At 53.6% G+C, this 25,504-nt stretch overlaps 1 protein-coding gene across 8 annotated transcripts; it reads left to right on the forward strand.

Annotated features, from left to right (window-relative positions):
• The first annotated feature begins 784 nt into the window (after positions 1 to 784).
• On the forward strand, positions 785 to 24,523 carry Pcnx3 (pecanex 3). 8 transcript variants are annotated; one of them, XM_041661218.1, is made up of 36 exons: positions 785 to 1,498; positions 1,847 to 2,034; positions 2,227 to 2,326; positions 2,440 to 2,479; positions 2,580 to 2,675; positions 2,876 to 4,003; positions 4,435 to 4,558; positions 4,639 to 4,817; positions 4,967 to 5,071; positions 5,246 to 5,336; positions 5,720 to 5,855; positions 7,455 to 7,615; positions 8,857 to 9,010; positions 9,266 to 9,298; positions 9,525 to 9,696; positions 9,797 to 9,907; positions 10,246 to 10,337; positions 10,496 to 10,605; positions 10,768 to 10,873; positions 10,962 to 11,054; positions 11,167 to 11,317; positions 13,361 to 13,505; positions 13,988 to 14,165; positions 15,308 to 15,416; positions 15,536 to 15,665; positions 16,071 to 16,129; positions 16,217 to 16,432; positions 17,078 to 17,331; positions 21,126 to 21,356; positions 21,517 to 21,620; positions 21,836 to 21,983; positions 22,068 to 22,298; positions 22,382 to 22,656; positions 23,305 to 23,438; positions 23,519 to 23,817; positions 23,894 to 24,523. In XM_041661218.1, exons 1-36 carry the CDS (start codon positions 1,346 to 1,348, stop codon positions 24,086 to 24,088), a joined length of 6,231 nt encoding a protein of 2,076 aa, XP_041517152.1. In that variant the 5' UTR covers positions 785 to 1,345; the 3' UTR covers positions 24,089 to 24,523. The 8 variants fall into 8 exon arrangements, with proteins under 8 accessions (XP_041517152.1, XP_041517154.1, XP_041517156.1 ...); XM_041661220.1 differs by having other exon boundaries at positions 7,473 to 7,615; XM_041661222.1 differs by having other exon boundaries at positions 7,494 to 7,615.
• The last annotated feature ends 981 nt before the right edge of the window (positions 24,524 to 25,504 follow it).

A 25,504-nucleotide genomic window follows, 5' to 3' on the forward strand; every position in this document is an offset into this window, starting at 1 on the left:
AGTTCTCATTAGCAAAATCATGCTTGCGATTGCCCCAAATCTGAGTCTGGCCTTGGCTATGAAGTTGCAGGGCTCTTTAAGCTTCGTTCTTTTCATATATGAAATAACAAGATACCCTGCTTTGCAGCGCTAGAAGGGATAGACATAGAGGATTGGACCTTCAGAATTAGCTACACGTCAAACTCGTGGAACCATTTAAAATTCCCTTCCTTTCACCCGAGAGACAATTCGCTTTTTCGTGTTCTTCCCCAAACAGGCAGAAACCTGAAGCTGTTGTTCAGCACTCTGCCCGGGATTGAATTCAGAGTAGAAGAGCCTTCAACAACCTCTTCGTTGGTTCAACTCACTTGCCTTGTATCTGTCACTTTAAGAAAAACTATGCCATCCTGTTCGACTACTCAGGCCTGTTCAGGATTCCTCTCGGCTCCCTCTGAGCTCTGACCCGGAAGTAGAGGGGCGCAAGCCCAGCGACGACCACGATTTACGGTCTAGCACTAAGTGGAGCGGCACAGGTTGGGGGCGTGACCCGGTAACGTAAACTGGAAGTAGCCGTGCGGAGTCCCAGCTCCAGCTCTGCTCCGCCTCCTGTCACGCATTAGAAAAGCTTTGCGCCAATCATACCGCCGTTACCCAATGACGAGCCGCTCGGGTGCGCGCATGCGCCGATCCGCTTCCCAGTTTTGGGCTCTGGATTCAGACTGCGCCGACGCCTGAAACACCTCTGCGTCCACTCAGTGCGTTCCTTCTCTGCGCTTGCGCACTTTTGCCGCCAGGTTTTTCCTTTTCCGGGTCCCGACTGGTTCTAACGGGCGCATGCGCCAATGCAGGCTGGCAGTTCGCGGCTCCTTCTTCCGGTCTCCCCTTTGCGCCAGCACCGGTAGAAGCGGGGCGAACGCAGAACCCCAAGAGAGTGACCTGCGACCCCGGAAGTGGACCTCAGGGTCCCAAGGCATTCCCGGGTTCGGAGCCAAGGGAGCTATCACCAGCACTCCGAGAGCACCCACTCCACGCCCACCTCTGGATGCCGCCGACGGGTGCCCAGCCCGTGCCTTGCGTCTGCCTTCCAGCTCGGCCCCTCACCACAGTTCTGGGCCTCTGGAGGGGGCCCAGGCCCCGCCTCTGATGCAGCCCCACCCCTGGATCCCGGCCTGAGCCGGCTGACTGCCCGGGCCGGCCCCGCCCCCTGCCCGTGCCCTCGCCCCACCAGTCCCCTCCCCCGCTGGGGGAGGCCATGGCGTGAGCTCTCGGTCATACCCCGGGACCCTCGGGCGTCAGGCGGGGCATGGGCCGGGGGCCGCCCTCATGAGGGTCCCGGGAGAAGGGCGTGCGCAGCAGCGGCTGGGCCATGGGGTCTCAGGTGTTGCAGATCCTGCGCCAGGGGGTGTGGGCCTCGCTCACCGGCGGTTGGTTTTTCGATCCGCATCAGAGCACCTTCTCCAACTGCTTCCATCTCTATGTCTGGATCTTCTTGCTCATCTTTCCCTTCCTGCTGTACATGGTGAGAGCTGGCCACCACCTGTAACTACTGGGGGAGGGAGGGCAGCTGGGCAGGGCGGGCACGACGTCTCGAGCCCTGGGGTCTTAGAGTAAGACTGTCACTGGAGAGTTTGGGCGTGTGTTGGGGGAAGATCAAGTCTTTCCTGCGTGGGGTTACCTTGAGCGCCACATTTAATCTGTTTCTCCGGTTAATCAGAAAACTGCTTCTTTACGGGGTCTTTGTACTGTTGCGTGTAAGGGTGAGAAGTTTTGTGATCCGAGGAATCTTAGTCATGACAGTGGTTGCAGGTGCCCCCTCAAGGGAGCAGGGCTTCTGTGAGAAGGGACCGAACTTACCTGTCACCTCCAGGTCCTGCCCCCCAGCTTGATGGTGGCTGGAGTATACTGCCTGGTGGTAGCTGTCATCTTTGCTACCATCAAGACTGTGAACTATCGCCTGCATGCCATGTTCGACCAGGGCGAGATTGTGGAAAAACGCAATTCTACCATGGGGGAGCAGGAAGAAGAGGCTGCCCAGGGGGACAACAGTCTTCCCAGGTGGGTAGGGTATCGGCTACCCCAGTGATTGCTGTTTCTCTGTGTCTGTGTTTTGGAAGTTAGAGAGGGCAGAGGGAATACTGGCTCCGAACACTTGTTGCTGTCAGTCTTAGAGCTGTCAAAGGGGGCCTTGAGGAGGAAGGAGCGTAAAGGATGGTGAGAACTTAGGCTCCACTCTTCCCTCTGTTGCAGGGACCCTGGTGTGGAGATGACAGTGTTCCGGAAAGTGAGCTCCACACCCCCTGTGCGCTGCAGTTCCCAGCATTCTGTGTTTGGCTTCAACCAGGTTTCGGTGCGTAGGCCCAGCCTTGGGCTTCTGTCCCTGCTCTCCGGGGAGCCAGTCCCTGTCGTGGTCTGGTTCCAAGCCTGCTTACTCTGTTTTTCATCCATGCTCTCTCTTACCAGGAACTGCTGCCCCGGATGGAGGATTCTGGGCCCCTCAGAGGTAGGTGGCTATTGTTCTGGGCTGGATCGTGGTGGCATGGGACAGGAGGACCTAAGAGGACCCCAGGGTCCTGGTGACATCTATGGTGCTGTGGTTATAGACATCAAGGAACTGGTCCGGGAGCAGGGCAGCAACAACGTGATTGTAACCTCGGCCGATCGAGAGATGCTGAAGCTCAGCTCTCAGGAGAAACTGAGTGAGTGGGCATGGTAGGGAGGGGTATGGCAGGAGTACCAGATAGCTTGCGCTTGTACCTGCTTTGTACTCCTGAATGGCATCCCCTTGGTGTCCCTCTCCTGGTCTTCCCCTCAGAAAAACAGGGCATGAGATTCCCTTAACCTCTAGTTGCCTTTGCCACGCCCCCTTCTCTCATTCCATCTTCCTTTCTTCTGGCAGTTGGAGACCTTCCCCAGACACCCCCAGGGGTTGTCCCAGACCCCTCTCTCCCCAGTACGGACTCCTCTGAGCGTTCTCCCCTGGCTGGAGATGGTGTTCCCTGGGGTGGGAGCAGTGTGGCTGACACGCCCATGAGCCCCTTACTGAAGGGGAGCCTCAGCCAGGAGCTAAGCAAGAGCTTCCTGACCCTGACGCGGCCTGACCGGGCCCTAGTGAGGACCAGCAGTCGACGGGAGCAATGTCGAGGAACTGGAGGCTACCAGCCCCTGGACCGGAGGGGCTCAGGTGACCCCACGCCCCAGAAAGCTGGCTCTTCAGATTCCTGTTTCAGCGGCACTGACAGGGAGACTCTGAGCAGCTTTAAGAGCGAGAAAACTAACTCTACGCACTTGGACAGTCCCCCTGGTGGGCATGCCCCTGAGGGCAGCGACACAGACCCTCCCTCAGAGGCTGAGCTGCCTGCCTCCCCAGATGCTGGGGTCCCCTCAGATGATACACTTCGTTCCTTTGACACAGTCATTGGAGCAGGGACACCACCAGGCCAAGCTGAGCCGCTCCTGGTTGTGCGGCCTAAGGACTTGGCCCTACTTCGACCTAACAAACGGCGCCCCCCCATGCGAGGACACTCCCCACCTGGCCGTGCCCCGAGACGGCCATTGCTGGAGGGCTCAGGGTTTTTTGAAGATGAAGACACCAGCGAAGGTAGTGAGCTGAGTCCAGCATCCAGTCTCCGGTCTCAGCGCCGCTACAGTACTGACAGCTCATCATCTACTTCTTGCTACTCCCCTGAGAGCTCCCGGGGTGCAGCAGGGGGTCCTCGGAAGCGGCGGGCTCCTCCTGGGGCTGAAGAGGGAACTGCTGTGCCCCCTAAGAGACCATATGGGACCCAGCGGACTCCCAGTACTGCCAGTGCCAAAACTCACGCACGTGTGCTAAGCATGGATGGGGCAGGGACTGATGTCTTAAGGGCTCCCCTGGCTGGCTCCAAGGCTGAGCTGGAGGCCCAGCCAGGAGTGGAGCTGGCTGCTGGTGAGCCTGCTGTGCTGCCTGCTGAAGCCCGCAGGGGACCTGCTGCCAACCAGCCTGGCTGGCGGGGGGAGCTGCAGGAGGAAGGTGCTGTGGGGGGAGGTGAGTGATGGCCCCAGGGGTGAGGGTGAGGGAGGAGACCTGGGAGGGTTGAGTTTGGGTAAAGGGCAGGCTATAGCATACCTAGGCAGTATCAGCTTAGCCTCCATGTCGGGAGGCAGATGGATGTGGATTTAGTGGTTAAGAATAAGAATGGTGGGCCACACCTCTTGGGTCAGCAGAGCCCAATTGCCTGGCTCCAGTGGTGAGCATCTGAGCGTCTGTTTCCTAAGGACATCATCTTCCACACTCATCCGTCTGCCCACCAGTGGGACAGGGAAGATCATTGTCATCCTTATTTCCAGATGAGAAAACTGAGGCGTGGCTGACTAAGATGCCCTGACAGGGTTCCTGAGACCAAGTGTACTAGGGCTAACCTTTAGCTCAGTGCTGGAGCACCTGTCACTTAATGTTGGGGGCTTCTTTCTGGGCAGCACCTGAGGACACAGGTCAGCGGGAATGCACAAGCAACGTGAGGCGGGCTCAGGCTATCCGGAGACGACACAATGCAGGCAGTAACCCTACCCCTCCAGCCTCTGTCATGGGCTCTCCACCCAGGTGAGCATCTGCCCCCTGGCTGCAGGGCAGAGGGGCCATCTGACTCCTCCTGGTGCTAACTTAGGGCTTCTGCTGTCCAGCAGCCTGCAGGAGGCTCAGCGGGGCCGGGCTGCTTCCCACTCCCGGGCACTGACTCTGCCTTCTGCTCTGCACTTCGCTTCTTCTCTGCTGCTCACCCGAGCTGGCCCTAATGTCCACGAAGCCAGCAATTTTGATGACACCTCTGAGGGTGCTGTGCACTACTTCTACGACGAGAGCGGTGAGCCCTTCCCCAGACAGCCTCGTATGTCCTCTGTGCCTCCCACGGCGTCTGTGGCTGCCCCTCGCCAACAGCACTGTTGGCCGATGATGTCTCACCTGGCTCTGTGGCAAGTGCTTTACCTGTGCTGCCTGATGTCATCCTTGCAGCATCTCTGAGGTGTGGGTGTCATCATCCCTGCTCTGCTGATGAGGAAACCAAGGCACACCTGAAGCTACAGACTGAGCTAGTGGTAGAACAGAGCCGTATCCAAGGCAGGCTGACCACAGGGCCCAGGCTTTTGATCTTTAGGCCCCTTCCTGTCTAACACTTGGTCCCCAGGGCTGGGCTGTCATGGCAGGGGACATATCACAGGGCTCCTCCTTGTTTGTTGTCCCTGATGCCCAGTTAGATCAGTCCTCGACAGTGTTGTTGTTCTTCTGTCTCAGGTGTGCGGCGGTCATATACCTTTGGCCTAGCTGGAGGTGGCTATGAGAACCCTGTGGGGCAGCCAGGGGATCAGGCAGCCAATGGAGCCTGGTGAGTGTCCAGGCTGGCCTTCCGTGGGCCTGGTAGGCTGCATTTCTGGGGAGCACCTGAACCCGGTGTTCTTGGCTGTGATGGGACAGCACAGGCTAGGAGGGGAAGGTGATAAGGACTCTGGGGCATGATGCCAGGCTTCCAAGTCTAGGAAGCATACTACTGGCTTCCCGGGGAGGAGGGCAGAGGAATCACAGCTTTCATATGTAGGACAGGGCCTGCAAAAGAGATGCTTCTGCTCTCTCCCTTGTGACCCCAGTGTTCTTGACCTGTGGACATTCCAGTCATGGGGCAAACAGCCCCTCTGCCTGGACTTGGTTTTCATCTCACCAAGTCCCAGGGTTTGTCCATAGCCTTGAGCCTCATTGCTGCTGTACCCACAGGGACCGCCACTCACATTCCTCCAGCTTCCACTCAGCTGATGTGCCTGAAGCCACAGGAGGCCTGAACCTGCTGCAACCCAGGCCGGTGGTTCTTCAGGGTATGCAGGTGCGCAGGGTGCCCCTGGAGATCCCAGAGGTGAGCAGCAGCTTTGAGAGGTGTGGAGGGAATGGACAAGATGCATGTAAGCAGAAGACTAAGGGTGGCCTGGGTAGATTGCCTAGGCACCCCAGGAGGGATAGATCACCCTCAGGAAGAGCTTGTGTCCCCATCTTTAATGGCTGGCAGAGGTTACACAGGCTTGGAGCTGAATGGCTCCTGAAGTCCTCTGTTTACTCTCTGAATGTGTCTGGTGTGTACCTCTCTGGTCCCGGAGCAGGAGCAGCTAGGAGGATAATGGATGTTTACAAAGATACTTGTAGAAATGGCAGTTCAGTTTGTCCTGTGCCTGGCAGTTTACAGGTGTGATTGCCTGAAGTCACCTGTTAATGTGCTTTATCACGGCATGGTTATTGATAGTGTCCTTTTTTTACTTCTAATAGATTATCACTTACACAATTATTCCGGTAGTAACAGAAATAAGAATGCATAAAACATGACCTCACCTATTGTCTCAGCTTCTCCAGAGGCTTCTACACGAGCCCTGACAACATAGTGGGATCCTCACAACATCACCCAAATATGTTCTCAGAGTTCAGTGAATAGTCCTAAAAGGATTAACTCAAAATATCTAACACCTAAAATCACAGATGGACCTTGACTACTGCCAGAGTCCACCATGCGCTAGTTTGTGTGTGTGTTTATGTGTGAGACAATGGGGATTGAATGCTGGGCAAACATCTATCACCAGGCTATTCTCCCAGCATCCTCTTATTTTTTTATTATTAACCTCACTTTGTAGCACAGGTAGGCCTTGAATTTGGAATTCTCCTGCCACAGCTTCCCAAGTACCTAGGATTATAGGTCATTGCTGCCAGACTAGGCTACCTTTTCTTGACTCAGTTATTTTATGTAACCATTTCTGTAGAGTCTACAGCATCATCCTTGCTGTCTGTGTAGCTGTCATTTATGGGACAGAGCTGTGTAGCTTTGGGCTCTCTGTTGTGTCCTGCAGATGTTGCATGTGCATGCCCCTCTCTCTCTGTCCGTCTCTCTGTCTCTCTCTGGGTGTGTGTGTTTGTATGCATGTACACACATACAGGTATATTACAGTGTATGTGTGGGAGAGTCAGTTTTCTCTATCTACATGGGGTTCAGGGATTGAACTCCAGGCTATCAGGCTTGTGTGGCAGCTACCCTCTGAACCATCTCAACAAGCCATAAACACTTGTTGAATGAACCCAGCCTAAAGAAGCTAAGTGCTTTTCTCTGGGACACTCAGCTCTAGCTTGTCTTCAGAACCAGGTGTTGTATGCTCCTGAATGCGGTTGTGACAGTAACAGTGGTGGCCCCATGTTGAAGGAGATATTGCGTATGCTAGGTCCTGAGGGTCAAAGTAGAGATTTTGCCTGAGTGGGGAACATGGACATAATAAGACTTGGTGACTCTGGCACCTGGCATCAGCTGTGTCCTAGGAACCTAGGAACCTAGAACTAGGAGCAAGCCCTTCTGACACTAGACAGTGTGACCTTGGTGTGTTGAAGTACATGCTCAGTCATCTTACCAGTGTGTTGGGAGAGGGATGATGATAGATCATGGGGGTGGCGGGGCTGATGGCCGCGGCTGTGGGGACTGCAGTTTGACCTGCTGGACCAGGACTCCCTGCACGAATCCCAGGAGCAGACACTGATGGAGGAGGCGCCGCCCCGGGCCCAGCACAGCTATAAGTACTGGTTTCTTCCTGGCCGTTGGACCTCTGTGCGCTATGAGCGTCTGGCCCTGCTGGCTCTGTTGGACCGGTGAGTACCTGCAATTATTATTTACTACTCCCCAGAAAGCTCTGGGACTCTGGTCTTCCAAACTCTGACCTATGGAGATGGTCATGCTGTCAGAGGTCCTGAATGGCTCAGTTGCTGGAGGCTGCATTGGATTTTTGTTGTTGTTGTTTTTGGTTTTTGAGAAAGGGTCTCATAAACCAGGCTAAGTTCAAATTTGCTATGTAGCTGAGGCTAGCCTTGAACTTATGGTCATCTTGTTTCCACCTCTCCTGTGCTGAGGTTACAGGTGTGCTGTACTGTACCTGGCTTGATTTGTTTTTGAGACAAGGTCTTGTTTGTAACCTAGACTGGCCCAAAATTCTCTCTGTAATCCAGGCTGGTCTAGACCTCCAGTGATCCTTCTGCCTCAGCTTTGAAACTTGTAGAACCAGAGCCCTGAATCACTGCCTGGCTGCAATGGCTTTCTTTGGGCTCCTCTGGAGTGCAAAGGGGTTGGGTCCATACAGGGTTACCCTTCTCTTCAAGCCTTTCTCAACACGAATGGTTCCTTACTGAGTTCGCTTTCCAGGATCAGTTTTTCCTTCCTTCTGTTCTGTTTGCCTGAGTGCTGTAACCTAAATAGGTTCATAAACTTGGTTATCTCAAAACCTTTCCTGGGGGTTGGAGAGATGGCTTTGTGGTTTAGAGTACTGGCTGTTCTTCCAGAGGTCCTGAGTTCAATTCCCAGCAACCACCTGGTGGCTCATAAACATCTGTAATAGGATTTGATGCTCTCTTCTGGCCTGCAGGTTTACATTGCAGGACGCTCATATATAGTATAAATAAATAAACTTTTAAAATTATTTTTTTAAAAAAAGTTTCCTGTTTTTAGAGGAGAAACAAAGGCCAGAAAGTCAGATAAAGAAGTCAGATGACTTTTGTTTGCCATCAAGGAGTTGGGCCTAGATCCCACAGCCTGGCTTCCTGTCTGTCACCCTTGTTCCCCTCCTGTCATTGGGGACAGGTAGGGTGCTGCCCATGTCCACATCATGGCATCGTGCTGTGCACACACTGTAGCTCATGTCAGCATGAGCAGGAAATGGACATAGCCAGTGACCCAGCAAGATGGTTTTCAGAGCAAATGCAACCTGATCTCTTCCCTGTGAGGTCAGAAGTTTGGCTTTTCAGATGCCCAGAGGTGGATCTTTAGGACAGAGTCCTGTCTCTCCTACTTCTTAGAAACTGGGGTGGGAATCTGTGCCCTGACTCACATGTCTTTGTAGGACAAGGGGAATCATGGAGAACATTTTTGGCGTTGGACTGAGCAGCCTGGTGGCCTTCCTGGGATACCTGTTGCTGCTCAAGGGCTTCTTCACTGACATCTGGGTCTTCCAGTTCTGCCTGGTCATCGCCTCCTGTCAGTACTCCCTGCTCAAGGTCAGGCCTGGCTCCCTGAATCCGCAGCTTTCCTGGGCCAACCCTTTTCCAGGTCTGAGGGGAGGTATAGATAATCTGGTTAAGGTCCCAGTAGCCAGCTACCCGTCTGACAAGTACAGACACTAAGACTTAGCACAGTACAGGGTCTTGCCTTGGCCACTTACTACTGCCCAGTGGTAGAGCTGGTCAGTCTTAGTGCTTTCGTTCTTCAGTGGGCACCAGTTCTTGTTGCCAACATAACCGTGTCTCTTCCAGAGTGTGCAGCCTGACGCAGCATCTCCCATGCATGTGAGTACCTGTGGGGCAGTGCTCTGGCCAGGAGGCCCTCGGAGGGTCTGAGACCAGATGCAAGGCCATGGCGGGAGAGGGGCAGAGTTCCCTGATCACCGCTTTGCTCCCAGCTTCCCCAGTTTTCTAGCTTGGATGTAGCCAAGTCTGGGGTGTGTTGACTGTGTGCACATACCAGCAGGGTGGTCAGCGGGGATGCCCAGTTCCTCACTGGCCCATTCCCTAGGGCCACAACTGGGTGATTGCATACAGCCGGCCTGTCTACTTCTGCATCTGCTGTCTCCTCATCTGGCTGTTGGATGCCCTGGGCACAGCTCAGCCCTTCCCACCAGTCTCCCTCTATGGCCTCACGCTCTTCTCTGCCTCCTTCTTCTTCTGTGCCCGAGACGTGGCCACTGGTGAGGCGGGGCAGGGCGGGGTTGGCCCAAGGGAATGAGTCTGGAGGGTGGGCCCGGGGAGGCTGGCAGACTGACTAGACTTCACTCACCCTCTGAATAGTGTTCACCTTGTGCTTCCCGTTCGTCTTCCTCCTGGGCCTCCTGCCCCAGGTCAACACCTGCCTCATGTACCTCCTGGAGCAGATAGATATGCATGGCTTTGGAGGCACAGGTATTGTGCTCACGGGTGGCTTAGGTGGCAGGGGACAGTGTGAGGCCAGGAGGGTCCATAGATTGGGCCTACAGCTCTAGCTCTTACAGAGCCTCCCCTGCGTTCTCTATTCTGGCTTCAAGGGCCCTGTCCTCCATTCCTCTCTTTCTTTTTTTTCCCCTCTCCTCTTTCCTCTCCTTTCCCCGGGCAAGTGGTTTCAGCCCAGAACACTAGAAACTCTGAGGGGTGCTTTGGGGAGGGAGATCTTCTTGTGGCAGTTGAGGATCAGTGGGACATGGTTGAGTTGAAGATGCCCGTAGTGCAGAGCTGGGTTTTTACCTACTTCTCCCTGCTCACAGCTGCTACCAGCCCGCTCACTGCGGTCTTCAGCCTCACCCGAAGCCTGCTGGCTGCTGCCCTGCTTTATGGCTTCTGCCTCGGGGCCATTAAGGTAGTGGTGGCCTATATGATCTGGGCTTGCTGAGCCCTATGGGGTTGTTGGGACAGGGCTGTGAATTGGGTTCAGTAGTGGCTTCTCACGTGGGACACCCACTGTCTCTCCCACACTTACCTTCACCACCCCTGACCAGCATGGGTTCTCTCCTTTAGACACCTTGGCCGGAGCAGCACGTCCCTGTCCTCTTTTCAGTCTTCTGTGGCCTCCTGGTGGCACTGTCCTACCATCTGAGCCGGCAGAGCAGTGACCCCACTGTGCTCTGGTGGGTGCTGCATGTGCCTATTTATGTGCATACATGTGTCCTCTGAGTGTGTGTATGTGCATGCCTGGAACTTAGGCGGTCAGTGCATGTGCCCGGGACTGACAGAATCTGTGTAAGGAAGGGACTACGCCTGCCTTGGTCTCTGACTCGTCTTCCCTCCAGGTCTCTAGTCCGGAGTAAGCTCTTCCCTGAGCTAGAGGAGCGGAGCCTTGAGACAGCCCGGGTGGAGCCCCCAGACCCACTGCCAGAGAAGATGCGCCAGTCTGTGGTGAGGGATGTGGGATTCTGGCTGCTCTGGCCCTGGGAAGGGCGTGCCTATAGGGCAGGCAGTCAAGCTGTTTTTCCTGGCTCTGCAGCGTGAGGTCCTGCACTCCGACCTGGTGATGTGTGTGGTGATCGCTGTGCTCACCTTTGCCATCAGTGCCAGCACCGTCTTCATTGCCCTGAAGGTTTGTGTGGTAAAAGTCATCCCCCTCTAGGTTCTGATAAGAGTCTGCTGGACCTAAGGGCCCTCTGGAGCCCACCTCAGACTGAATTGAGCCTCTGGCCTCTCTCCTACAGTCAGTGCTGGGCTTCGTGTTGTATGCACTGGCAGGAGCTGTGGGCTTCTTCACACACTACCTGCTGCCACAGCTCCGCAAACAGCTGCCCTGGTTCTGCCTCTCCCAGCCTGTGCTGAAGCCACTGGAATACAGCCAGTACGAAGTGCGAGGTGAGTGCCTCCTGCCCTCTTCATCCCCATTGCCTGGGCTGGGCAGAGTCAGGTTGGAGACGTCCTAATGAGAAGTATGGTCCTCTTGGCTGAGGGTGTCAGCAGAGGGCACCTAGTACCCATACTGCTTTCTGACTCTCTGTGTCTATCTGTGCCTTTCACTGTCTGGTACAGTTTCTTCTATACTTTTTTTGTTTTTTCTAGACAGGGTTTCTCTGTAACTATGGAGCCAGTCCTGGAACTCACTCTTGTAGACCAGGCTGGCCTCGAACTCACAGAGATCTGCCTGCCTCTGTCTCCTGAGTGCTGGGATTAAAGGCGTGCGCCACCACCGCCTGCCTCTTCTATACTCTTAGCCTGTACACTGCCTTTGTCCTGCCTTTCTGCTTCCATTCTAATGGAAAAGGAATCCCAGCTTTTAAAAAGGGTTTTCATAGCCTGACTTGCCACCTGTGGCTCAGAGCCATCTAGTACTTGTTGCTGGCAGTATTTTTTCAAAAGTCTTTCAGGCTGTATTTTAAAATGTTTTATATGACCCACAACTTCAATCCCAGCACTCGGGAGGCAGAGGCAGGTGGATCTCTGTGAGTTTGAGGCCAGCCTGATCTACAGAGACAGCTCCAGGCCAGCTAGGGTCCATAGTAAGTCCCCGTCTCAGAACAAAAAGCTCCTCTAGCCTCTACTTAAACATCTTGGTTGGTGGGGCTGGAGAGGTGGTTCAGCAGTTAGAGCACTGGCTGCTCTTTCCAAGGACCTGGGTTCAATTGCCAGCACCCAGGTGTTGGCTCACAATCTGTTGTTACTCCACTTCCAGGAGGTCTGATGACCTCCTGGCTTCCAAAGGCACTGCACACACATGGTGCACAGACATTCATGTAGGCAAAATATCCATACATATACATTTTTTAAAAAGACTCTTGAGCCGGGCGGTGGTGGCGCACGCCTTTAATCCCAGCACTCGGGAGGCAGAGGCAGGCGGATCTCTGTGAGTTCGAGACCAACCTGGTCTAGAGAGCTAGTTCCAGGACAGGCTCCAAAACCACGGAGAAACCCTGTCTCGAAAAAAAAAAAAAAAGACTCTTGATTGGCTATACAAAGGTCACACTACTTCTTGCTTTATGAACAGGATTTTGTGTATGTATGAACACACTGTGCACATGTGGCGGTCAGCAAACAGTCTTCAGGGTTGGTTCCCTCTTACCGTGTGCTCCTGGGACTTGAACTCATCAGGTTACCCCTCCTCTTTTCAACTTCCTCCCTTGTGCCCTTCTTCCTGCTAATTCATGGTCTTTTTTTTTTTTTTTTTGGTTTTTCAAGACAGGGTTTCTCCGTAGCTTTGGAGCCTGTCCTGGAACTAGCTCTTGTAGAGCAGGCTGGCCTCAAACTCACAGAGATCCACCTGCCTCTGCCTCCCGAGTGCTGGGAATAAAGGCGTGTGCCACCACTGCCCGGCTTCATGGTCTATTTTCTTTAATTGTTACACATACAGCCTGCTCAGTTCATATAATGTTATTTATATGTAGCGCTCGTTTTATCTCAAACAATGGGAAATTTTGCTACTGGAACAACATCCCCATTTGTCTTCCTCTCATTAGCTTAAACCAAGAAAGCTTGCCCCTCAGAAGGTCATGCAGCTTGGGGTTATCATGACCCCCTCAGCCCTCAGCCTATTCTATATAACCTTTGCATATCTCTGGTGGGTCTCTAAGAGGTATTTGTTTGTTTGTTAGTTAGTTGTTGTTGTTGTTTTTGTCTGGTTTGTTTTCACAGACTGCAAAAACAGCAAATCCCCCCAGCCCCCAGCCTGTGACATGCTAAGTGGCGTGTCCTGCCCTGCCCTGCTGGGCTCTTCATCCTCATTCAGGGCTGTCAACAGTATTCCAATCCCCACTAGGCAGACTCTCTAGGAGCCCAGGACAGCACAGCTGGTCTGCCTACCTTTCGGGGTGCTTATGGCCCTGTGGTGGATCATCCTCTGGGCTCCAGAGTATGGGCCATGTGGAGGACCAAGTGCTAGCAGACATCCCTGCCTTCCTGTTGCAGGTGCTGCCCAGGTGATGTGGTTTGAGAAGCTCTATGCTGGCCTGCAGTGTGTTGAGAAGTACCTCATCTACCCTGCTGTGGTTCTCAACGCGCTCACAGTGGATGCTCACACGGTTGTCAGCCATCCAGACAAATTCTGCCTCTAGTGAGGACCACTCACTCCCCTCTCTCATTCTCTGTCTCCTTCTTCATCGATTCCCACTGAGGAATGGGTAACAACTAAGCAAGGCAAAGTAGGATCCCAGCTCTCTTGTTTTTTTGTTTTTCGAGACAGGGTTTCTCTGTAGCTTTGGAACTTGTCCTGGAACTAGCTCTGTAGACCAGGCTAGCCTTGAACTCACAGAGATCCCCCTGCCTCTGCCTCCCGAGTGTTGGGATTAAAGATGTGCACCACCACCGCCTGGCAGGATCCTAGGTGATAATGAGCTATCATTTGGAGCAAATGTGTCTCCTATCGTATCATTCCAAGATACTGAACCTAAGAATCATTGGCACAGAAAAGGGGGGTGCTGTTCTAGTCAACAGCAGGTGCCTAGGGTTGTATTCAGACCTACTGGTGAGAGACATGTGTCTGTGCCCACTCCTCCCTAAGGCCCTGCCATGTCTGAATGCCTGCCCCACCCACAGCTGCCGGGCATTGCTGATGACTGTGGCTGGGCTGAAGCTGCTCCGCTCAGCCTTCTGTTGCCCACCCCAGCAGTACCTGACCTTGGCCTTCACCGTCCTGCTCTTCCACTTTGACTACCCTCGGCTCTCGCAGGGCTTTCTGCTCGACTACTTCCTCATGTCCCTGCTCTGCAGCAAGGTAAGCTGATGGCTTTGACTCGGACTCCAGGTTGACACATACAGAGCAGAGCTGTTGAGAGAGGGAGTGTGCCCTGGTCTGCTGTCACGCATTACTTCAGTTGTGTGCCTTTGCAGTGGCCTGAGGAAGGGATTCCTCCACCTCTCCCTACAGAAAGCAGGTTGAGGTTTGAGGGGAACTTGCATTAGGCCCTCATGAGAATTGGTGGCTAGTGTTGAGTTTACAGCAAGCTTCCTCAGGATCAGCATGTCAAGACCTGACCTTGTCACCAGGATGTTGTAAAGCCTCTGAGGTCTGCCCTCTACCAGCCCCCACCAGAGCCCAGTTCAGAGCTGAGAGTATATATTCTAGGGACTGGGTGTATAGTTATTCTCTTGGGCCATGTGTTCCCTACTCAGGCTTGGGGGTCACATTGATCAAAGGATCACTCTGCACATCATCCCGAGTGCCAACCATCTACCATGGTACTGGGACTCACAATTGGCTCCTGATAGTTTTCTCATATTTGATTTTTGTTTGCTGGCAAGCTTCCGTACTAGGTCTCCTCCTGCTTTTATTTATTTGCTTAAATTTGAATTCAGAGCTTTGATTGTGCTAGGTAGGCGTTCTACTACTGAGCTGTTCCATCAGCCCTCTTGACTTCTTGAGATAGAATCTTACTGAGTTACATAGGCTTACCTGAACTCACTCTATAGCCCAGGCTGCCTTCAAACTTGTGATCCTTTTAAATATGTGGAATTATTAGAAACCTGGACCACCAGGCTTGATTCAGACCCCTGTGAGGGTAGGGTCTAGGGTCAGCTCTCTTGAAATTTCTCCTGAAATTCTCATTAGTGACTGAGTGACATGACCTGAGAAAGTCGTTTACCTTCTCTCCCTTTATCTGAACTGGATCGTCCCCATCTGTGAACCAGGGAAAGGAATACGACGCTCACACTGCCATTGTGGGAATTAACTAGTGCATGTTCTTTAGAACCAGTTAAAAATTCCCATGGCTTCAGGTGTTCCAAACCAAGTCCAGAAAGAAAGGGCTGGGACTATCTTGAAGTTCATCCCATTGGGCTGGTGTCTGGAGGCTTGGCAGATATTGCCACTTTGTGTGACTTTGTGTGTTTTATCACCTCTGTCTTGATGACCTACAGCTGTGGGACCTGCTGTACAAGCTGCGTTTTGTGCTGACCTACATTGCACCCTGGCAGATCACCTGGGGCTCAGCCTTTCATGCCTTTGCCCAGCCGTTCGCTGTACCACGTATCCAGCTTCTTGCTATTTCTTTGTGGGTGGGATGTATGTGGAGAGAAGCAGCCTTGGGTTGCAGAGGGAGGAAAGGGAGGCAGAAGGTGCCTGTCACCTCCTTGACTTGTGCCCAGACTCGGCCATGCTGTTCCTCCAGGCCCTGCTTTCAGGGCTCTTCTCTACACCACTCAACCCCCTGCTGGGCAGTGCTGTCTTCATCATGTCCTACGCGAGGCCCCTCAAGTTCTGGGAGAGGGACTACAAGTAAGTCTCATGGGAGATAGGATTTGTGGCTAACAAGGAGGTGAGGCCTTGGAGTCCTGGCCAGGCACCACCCAGAAAGGGACTCTGAAACCCACAGCAAGGGTGTGAGTGCTGGACCTCAGTGGGGACACGTGAGGTGAGTCTGGTAAAGGCTAAACACATACCAGGCCAAAGCCTCAGTGGAGGCTCTCTGCCTTAGAACCCACTCCCCTCCAGGTCCTTTGTGAGTCCCTTTATTTGTTTGAGACTTAACCTCCTTACCTGACAATGGCAGTGATCTGTAACAGGTGGCATCTGCTCATAGCTCAGTGTGTGGGTTCAGAGAGGACCAGGGTGGGACCCTGGGCAGAGGACAAGCTGATGGGCTGCCTGGCCCTGCCTGATACATTGTTGTTCTCTGAACAGCACTAAACGTGTGGACCATTCAAACACCCGCCTAGTGACACAGCTGGATCGGAACCCAGGTCAGTAGCTTACTGGCAGGGTGTCCCTTGGAGGGTGCCCTCTTTAACTTGATACCTTTGCCCATTTATGCTTGTTTCGGGTCCCAGGCGCTGATGACAACAACCTCAACTCCATCTTCTATGAGCACTTGACACGCTCGCTGCAGCATACCCTATGTGGGGACCTGGTGCTGGGCCGCTGGGGCAACTATGGCCCTGGTGACTGCTTTGTCCTGGCCTCCGACTACCTCAACGCGCTGGTGCACCTTATCGAGGTTGGAAATGGCCTCGTCACCTTCCAGCTGCGTGGCCTTGAGTTCAGGGGTGAGCCGTACAGCTGAGCTGGTGGGTGAGGAGCAGAGTAAGCAGGGCCTGGGCTGGGACCCATTGCAAGCTCTCAGGCTGCTGGGTGATCTCAGGCAAGGTTCCCTTTCTTCCTAAGCCTGGCTTTTCTAGCCTGGCCACTTGCTTTCCAGTGACACCCCACCACCTGCACATACCACCTTTGACCTCATAGGGAGTCCAAGGATTACTGCTGAAAGCTGAGGCCCTCAGCCCTACGCCGGCTTTAGGCCTGCTCTGGGTCTTAACTGAGTCCCTGACAAGCACCATGCCAGCATTGTGGGTAGCTGGTTCCTTGCTCTCAGGAGCTCATACGTGTTTTGTGCCAACTTGAGACAGGTCCCTTCAGGGCAATGAGAGAGACTCCAAGCACAGCATGTGAGCACCATGACCTTGAGAAAGTCACATTACAAATTTTGTTCTTTGCCTCATGAAATGGAGCAACTGAACTCATTTCTCTCGACAGTTGAAATTATGAGGAGAAAGGGTCTTGGTTAATCGGCTCAGTTAGTAACCTTTACTCAGTGTCTTAGGGTAGAAGCTGAGGGACAGCAGCAGTGGGTCTAGTGCCACGTTGGGCAAGTGGGGATTATCCTCGTGGCTCTGACTTGGTGGTCCTGTCTGCAGGCACGTACTGCCAGCAGCGCGAGGTGGAGGCCATCACCGAAGGTGTGGAGGAGGATGAGGGCTGCTGCTGCTGTGAGCCTGGCCACCTGCCCCGGGTCCTGTCCTTCAATGCTGCCTTTGGACAGCGCTGGCTGGCCTGGGAGGTGACAGCCAGCAAGTACGTGCTGGAAGGCTATAGTATCAGTGACAACAACGCGGCCTCCATGCTGCAGGTGTTCGATCTCCGCAAGATCCTCATCACCTACTATGTCAAGGTATGGTGGGTGGGTGCAGGCTGGGTGGTGACCACAGTGAATGTTCACCTGCTGTGAGTGTGCTGAGTGCTGTCTGTCATCTGGTGTGGTGGGAGCCTGTTTTGGTCAAGAGAAACAGAGGACTCAGTTTAAGATTCTTCACAGTGCTGCCATCAGACAGCAGGTCACAGAGGCCTTGTGAACAAGTGTCCAGAGCAAGAGCTCCCCAGTGCGCCTTCCAGAAGGCTTGCTTTAGGCCCTGAGTATGGAGGGCAGCACAGTCTGGATCCCCTCCCAGGCTGGTGGATCTAGCTGTAGCAGTTGGCTAGGGTATGTCTTCAGTATCACCAGCTCAGGGCTAGGAGTGTGGTAGAATACATGCCTAGCATGCCTGAGACCCTAGATTCAACTCATAGTACCAAAACCAAAATAAAATAAAACCAGCATCCTTACCCAGGTTAACAATGATGGTACTTGCTGACAGTGGCCATGGGGTATGCATAGGAGCCGAGCAATGCTGCGTATTAAAGGTGGGCTCTGTGCTAGGCACCACCTGAGCTGCGTAGACTCTACACAAACCTGGAGAAGCCTCCTGCATCCCTTCATAGAAATTGGCTTCTGCTGTAATTCAAGCATTTGGTAGGGCGGCTAGAAGACTATGAATTCAAGGCCAGCCTGGACTATATGAAAGGCTCTCCAAAAACAAAGAAAAAACACAGCCAGTTAGATGTTTGCCATGCAAGTATGAAGACCTTATTTCAAATCCTGTGAAAACTGGACGTAATGACATGACCTGTAATCCCAGCACTAAGGAGGTGGATATGGAAGGATCTCTGGGGCTTGCTGGCCAATTAGTTTAGTAAGCTCCAGGTTCAGTGAGAGACCCTGACTCAAAAATAAGGTAGGAGCAATTGAGGAAGACAATTGATGCCAGTTTCTGGTCTCCACGTGCACACATAGACACAGATTCTCCACATGCATGCATAGACATAAATGGTTTGCAGAGGTGAAATGCTTGATTGGGGCTTTGGCATTAGAATGTGACAGCCAGGTTCTAGGCTCAGACCTGGCTTCTCAGTCGCTAGGTTTGCTTCCCTTGGACTGGAGGCTCTGAGTCAGTCTTGAGACCTGTTGAGAGTGCTGGGACAGTGAGGTATAGGAGCTCTGGGCAGGGACTTAGAGGATTTTCAAGTAACCTAGAACATTGCCTCCTCTGTCCTAGCTCAGTTTAACCCTTGAGAAGCAGGGACTTGCAGGCTTGCAGGATAAAAGGAACAATAAGTTTTGTGGCACTCATAAGAGGGGCACTGTGGAAATCTTTTAGTCACTGTTGTGTTGCTGTGAAGAGACACCATGACCAAGGCAACTTAGGAAAGCTTTAATCAGGGCCAGCATAGAGTTTCAGAGGGCAAGCGTCATTATTGCAGGAACAAGGGAGTGGGCAGCAGCTGAGAGCTTATGTCTTAGCCACATGGTCAGGACTTTAGAGACCTCAAAGTCTACCCCCTGTAACCTATCTCCAGTAAGGTCACACCTTCTAATCTTTCCCAGACAGTTGTGCGCCTCTTCAGGCCATTCTCGTTCAGACCACCAGAGAGTGATGGCTTGGTGGTCACAGGCCAGACCCTACATGCTCTTAAGACCTGCCCTGAAACTGCTCACCTGCTGGGGTTAGGTGAGCTTTCCTCACTGAGGTGTCCTTTAAGGCAGACTGTCCCTTTGCCCCAGGCCTCCCTGTGGGCATCTTCCAGTGTCATGTGTTGGAAAAACCGAGAAACTGTACTTCCTGTTGTTCCTTCTTGTTCTCCCAACCACTCCTAGGGAAGAATTTGTAAGGTTATGCTCACTATCCACTTGTACTAAGAAACAAACCAGAAATAGTCCAGATCACTCAGTTGTCAAGGTCCTGTCTACCTTCCTGGCACCTGTGAAGAGGAGTGCTTTAGTCATGGTACCCACTGCTTCCCATGAGTCACATCAGACCTAATGTACCCTGGACTGCTGTGCACCAGGTCCTGGTCAGGCATAGGCTGGCCACTGAAATGTGCTTGGCCTTGTCAGCTTTACTGTCCCCTGAAGTTGCCAGTTTGCCTTAGCCTGGGTACCTGAGAAGCTGGGTAGCAGCAGCTTGGAGACATGATGAAGGCGTAGGAGTAAAGCTTGTAAGGACAAGGCAGGGCTCAGGTGGCAGCTGTGCTAGGAGCCCAGGCCATAGCAGTGTTTGGACCTTCTAGAAGGGCCAGACCACACCCTGCCCTTCCTGTGCAGCTTTGGCCATGCTAAGGTGCTTCTGCTCACATTTTGCTCTTCCTGTGGGCATCGCTTAATAGTGGGTAACAAATAAAATACAGTCTCTGGGCACAGAGCCACTGCTTCCAGCCACCGTCGCCAAGCCTCATACTCAAGGTCTTAGTTTTTGCATACTGTGTTGCATTCTTTAATGGACCTTGGGAGGATGGAACCTGTGTGATGTGAATCAGCTTTCAGACCTCATATAGGCAGTCAGCCAAGTGCAGGAAGGCACCATGGTCCTGAGGCCCATGCATGGTCTGTGCAGCATTTTGAGTACCACCAATTACAGAGGTGCTCTTACTAAAAAGTCTTGGACTTTAGTGTCATCTTGAGAATCACTCCGAAGGCATGTCATAGAACACAATGACAGTGTTAAAAATTAACTGCATTAACACATGCCCAGACCAGCTCCTCTCTGACCCAGAAGCAATGCTTTTGGGGTTCTCTCAGGGGCTACGGTGGTACCTAGACTTTAGCAATGCTCTGTAGGCAGGAAGGTCAGTCTGGAGACCAAAGCTTATTCATTCAACCCTGTTCCTTCCTTTTAGTGAGGTGTAAGTCAGCAGCGGGCCTGCACCAGATTTTCTTCTCATCGACTTGTGCCAAGGCCACATCTGTGTAGGGATCTAATGGACATACCCACACCCCGTGTGCTCTACCTGGGGAGCTGCTTGAGCTGTAGTTCTTCCTAGCATATACTCTGGCCATTTTGCCCAAGATAGCCTCCCAATGTCCTACCACAGTTACCCTGCTGAGCTCCCTACTTCCTGAGCACACCTGTCCCTGGCCAGCTGTACCACCCTCCTCAGCCTGGGCTTCAGTGAACCTTGGGAAAGGTTCTGCCTCACTCACCAGGCAGATGGCCAGCTCCATCAGCTTCAGCTCAGGGCAGCACATGGAGTCCCATAACCTTGCTGCTTGCTAGCTGTCCCAGCTTTACCAGTGCCTTCTTCCCCAGAACTGCTCCCCGCTTGCCTAGCCAGCAAGGTGTCTTAAGAATAGCCAGATACTCTGAACTTTGATACGAAGTGCATGCCTCTGGCTTTTTCAGAGAAGGTCTTATGTCATAGTAATTTGCCTAAAAGGACCCGTGACCCAGGTCATGTAGGTTCCCTGGGCTGTAGGCAGCATACTGTCTCAGCCTCTGACCTTTCTGGTCCTGAGACCTAGATGTTACACAGTGTCTTCACACCCCAGCTCCGTTTGCCCTTTTAGGTGGCATTGGGCGAGACTCACCTGTATGAGCCTCCATCCTCTTCCAGATGGGCTGGTTTCTAGGGATGGCAGGAAGAGGACAGCAAGCAGATCTGCTACCAAGTGTGGGAGCCTCTGTAAGTGGTGCCCACTGCTAGCTCTGACTTTGGCCCAGGAGAGGAGTCACTTGCTTGCTTAGCTCCAGAGAGCTGGGCTGAGCTGTGGAAACCGTATCGTAGGAAGCATTGTAGCTCAGGCTGGAGTGCTTTCTCGCCATTGCAGGGGTTTGGGATAGAGTTGCACCCCTGACACCTGTCCCCCTCTCCCAGAGCATCATCTACTATGTGAGCCGTTCTCCAAAGCTGGAGACCTGGCTGAACCATGAGGGCATCACAGCTGCCCTACGGCCTGTGAGAGCCCTTGGCTACGCTGACTCAGACCCTACCTTCTCACTGAGTGTTGATGAAGACTATGACCTTCGCCTGTCTGGCCTCTCGCTGCCATCCTTCTGCGCTGTTCACCTTGAGTGGATCCAGTACTGTGCTTCTCGGCGCAGCCAGGTCAGGCTACCATTTGCTCAGATCTGCCCCTCCCCCAGACTAAGGACCTGGGTTTCCTGGTCACTCCCTTCACACCTGGTGACAGTCTAGACTCAAGCCCCAACCCCAAGTTCTCAGTCCCACACAGAACTGTGCTCAGACTGGGGTCTTTGTGCCATAGCCCGTGGACCAGGATTGGAATTCACCATTGGTCACACTATGCTTTGGCCTGTGTGTGCTGGGTCGCCGGGCCCTGGGGACAGCTTCACACAGCATGTCTGCCAGGTGAGTGCCCACAGTCCTCTGTCCTTCTCTGAAGAGCTCCACATTCCTGTCGTCTGTGCCTCTTGGTGCACTCTTGTCTCACACGGACAAGACTCTTACCAGTCCTGGTCTTGCCCACTCTTCACTGCTCTGAGAGAGAGACTGACTTCCTTGGCAAGATGGGGAACAGTCCCTTCTGGCTCTCTCCCTGTTGCTAATGTTTTCTCCCCATCCAGCCTGGAGCCCTTCCTCTATGGTCTGCATGCCCTGTTCAAGGGGGACTTCCGCATCACCTCCCCGCGTGATGAGTGGGTCTTTGCTGATATGGACCTGCTTCACCGAGTGGTGGCACCTGGGGTTCGCATGGCCCTCAAGCTTCACCAGGTAGGGAGGAGTGTGCCTGGGCAGAGTGGACAGGTGAAGCCATTTCCCAGGCCAGCAGCTCTGACTTGTCCTCTCCTCTACCAGGACCACTTCACATCTCCTGATGAGTATGAGGAACCAGCAGCCCTGTATGACGCCATTGCAGCCAATGAGGAACGACTGGTCATCTCACATGAGGGCGACCCTGCCTGGCGCAGTGCCATCCTCAGCAACACACCCTCCCTGCTGGCACTGCGCCATGTCATGGACGATGCTTCTGATGAGTACAAGATCATCATGCTCAACCGGCGCCATCTCAGCTTCCGCGTCATTAAGGTGGGGCAGGTGGTCTTAACCCTCCTTGCTGCTCAGGCCCTCCTTGATGTCACTGCCCTGACCTTTGGTGTGGTCCTCCGCAGGTAAACCGAGAGTGTGTGCGTGGGCTGTGGGCTGGGCAGCAGCAGGAGCTGGTGTTCCTGCGCAACCGCAACCCTGAGCGTGGCAGCATCCAGAATGCCAAGCAGGCACTCCGCAACATGATCAACTCTTCCTGTGACCAGCCACTGGGCTACCCCATCTACGTATCACCTCTTACCACATCTCTGGCCGGCAGCCACCCCCAACTGCGAGCGCTGTGGGGTGGCCCTGTCAGTCTGGGTGCCATTGCCCGATGGCTCCTGCGCAGCTGGGAGAGGTGAGTCCTGGCTGCCACCCCAGCTCTGAAGCTCATTGGGGGCCTGGTGCTCTGAGATCCCAGGGTAGCAGGGGCACAGAGAGATGAGTGGCCCTCCAAGGCCACAGAAAGGAAGTCCTGGAGTCAACGAACTTAGACCCTGAGAGATGTCCCTTTACCCAGAGAGGTCCCCTTTTCCCTAAGCAAAAGACTTTAAAAACGAGGCAGCAAAATCTCTTAAGAGATGAGGAGCCGGGCGGTGGTGGCGCACGCCTTTAATCCCAGCACTCGGGAGGCAGAGGCAGGCGGATCTCTGTGAGTTCGAGACCAGCCTGGTCTACAGAGCTAGTTCCAGGACAGGCTCCAAAGCCACAGAGAAACCTTGTCTTGAAAAAAACAAAAACAAAAAAAGAAATGAGGATCCCTGGGAAGTAGAAAAAGACAAGATCTCCTGAGTAAATTGGGAGTATGGGGACCTTGGGAGAGGGTTAAAGGGAGGGGAGAGGGAGGGAGAGAGGGGAGCAGAGAAAAACGTAGAACTCAACTAAAAAAGCAACAACAAAAAACCCTGAGAATCCTGAGGCTCAGATGTGAGGTGACTCCCTAGGGCTCAGGAGACTCTCCTCAGCCCTGGCCTCCCTTTCACACTTGTCCCGCTTTTCCACCCAGACTGCATAAGGGCTGTGGCGCTGGCTGCAATAGCGGTGGGAATGTGGATGACTCGGACTGTGCTGGGGGTGGCGGCCTGACCTCCCTCAGCAATAACCCCCCCTTGGCACACCCCACACCTGAAAACACAGCAGGTAAGCAAGCAAAGCTGGGCTGGACCTGTGCGTGAGGCTGTAGCCCAGTTGATATCTTGGCTCTTATCTCTCTCCTCCAGGCAGCAGTGAGCAGCCCCTCCCACCAGGTCCTAGCTGGGGGCCTCGGCCTTCCCTCAGTGGCTCTGGTGATGGGCGGCCCCCTCCTCTGCTGCAGTGGCCTCCCCCTCGGCTCTCTGGACCACCCCCTGCTTCACCTGCTCCCACTGAGGGTCCCCGGCCCTCAAGACCTCCTGGCCCTGGTCTCCTCAATTCTGAGGGGCCCAGTGGGAAGTGGAGTCTGGGGGGTCGGAAGGGACTGGGAGGATCTGATGGGGAGCCAGCCTCAGGGAGCCCCAAAGGAGGCACCCCCAAATCTCAGGTAAGGGACCTGTGGAAGGATGAGATCCCAGGAGGCTCGGGTCTGCTTGTCTGCTCATCTGCCCTCCTTTCCACAGGCGCCCCTAGACCTCAGCCTCAGCCCCGATGTCAGCTCTGAAGCCTCACCTGCCAGAACAACCCAGGACATTCCTTGCTTGGACAGCAGCGCCCCTGAAAGTGTCACACCCACTGGCGCCCCAGGTGACTGGCCTGTCACTGTTGAGGAACGAGAGAGCCCAGCTGCCCAGCCCTTGCTGGAGCATCAGTACTGAGCAGCCCTGACCTCTACTGGGTATCATCCCAGGACTCAGTAACTCGGACTCTGCTGGACCACAGAAATAGACGGACTGGCGTCTGCACCCAGATCTCTGGCTAATTCAGGCGGAGTCAAAACTGAGTTGAACAGACTCTCTTCCTGATCCATGGCCTGGAAGCCCCAAAGTGAGGCAGGAGCCTCCTAGCCAGGTCCTAAGAACCAAACCCATGGGCTGGTCCCTCTTTGAGCCCATGGCCAGGACTGACTTTGCCCCTGGGCCTGCACTGCCTCCAAGGCTGGTCTCTTTAGCCCGGACCTGGAACCTGACATTTGGCAAGGGTGGACCTGGGACCTGACGTGTGGCAAGGGTGGTTTCGTTCCTTCTTTTTGTCATTTTTCTTTTTCTCTGTGCTTCAGAGACACCAAATTAATAACACTATTTTTGATTTTGGTTGGCAGTTTCTTTTATGTGGGACTAGGTGAGGTTGCTAGAGGTAACTAAGGTAGGAAGGGTGAAGGATATGGGGTTAGCCTAAAGTGGGGATCAAGTACCGAGGGTTGCCCTCCTCACCAGCCTGTCTGCTTTTCAGACACTCCTGTATGTGGACAGACTCCAGGCCTAGTGTCCCACATATTCATCAGCTTGATCTTGACCAAAGCCTTACTCTGAACCCCAGCTCTTCCAAGCTTAAGGAGGATTACACTTACACAGAAAGTCTTTTGTTTGTTGACAGAGGGGTCTCACTGTGTACTCCCTATGTGGATCAGGCTGGCCTTGGACTCAGGACTCAGATCCTCCTGCCTCTGCCTCCAGGGCTCTGGGGTTAACGGCGCCCCCCACTACACCTGGCGTACAGGAGAAGTTTGTTTTTTTTGTTTTTTTTTTTTTTGTTTTTTTTTTTTGGTTTTTCGAGACAGGGTTTCTCTGTAGCTTTGGTGCCTGTCCCGGATCTAGCTCTTGTAGACCAGGCTGGCCTGGAACTCCCAGAGATCCGCCTGCCTCTGCCTCCCGAGTGCTGGGATTAAAGGCGTGCGCCACCACCGCCCGGCCAGGAGAAGTTTTTTGTTTTTTTTTTTTTTTTTCGAGACAGGGTTTCTCTGTGGCTTTGGAGCCTGTCCTGGAACTAGGTCTGTAGACCAGGCTGGTCTCCAACTCACAGAGATCCGCCTACCTCTGCCTCCCGAGTGCTTGGATTAAAGGCGTGCGCCACCATCGCCCGGCCAGGAGAAGTTTTAAGAACAAGTAACAGCCTTTGTAGAACAGTTACTTAGGCCCAGCCCTTAGAGAGTGAAATAGTTTCTGGGCCTGAACACCTGCTGTCTGCTGGGCCACAGCTGGACACTAGGTGGCCTCTCGCTCTCTGATTGGTCTGGAAAGAGGGTACATTTGTTCTCGTTTCTTGGTGAGGATGTGGACTGGGCTCAGACTGGA

The sequence above is a fragment of the Microtus oregoni genome, unplaced genomic scaffold, assembly GCF_018167655.1.
Source record: "Microtus oregoni isolate MIOR12 unplaced genomic scaffold, Mior012 000012F_ref0000307, whole genome shotgun sequence".
NCBI lineage: Eukaryota > Metazoa > Chordata > Mammalia > Rodentia > Cricetidae > Microtus > Microtus oregoni.

What these genes read in the sequence shown, in the direction of transcription:
- Pcnx3 (XM_041661218.1), top strand. Translation starts at nt 1,346, where the DNA reads ATGGGGTCTCAGGTGTTGCAGATCCTGCGCCAGGGGGTGTGGGCCTCG. An exon ending in CCAGACAAATTCTGCCTCTA is followed by an intron (nt 13,506 to 13,987) that starts GTGAGGACCACT and finishes CCCCACCCACAG; the next exon opens with CTGCCGGGCATTGCTGATGA. An exon ending in TCATCACCTACTATGTCAAG is followed by an intron (nt 17,332 to 21,125) that starts GTATGGTGGGTG and finishes CCCCTCTCCCAG; the next exon opens with AGCATCATCTACTATGTGAG.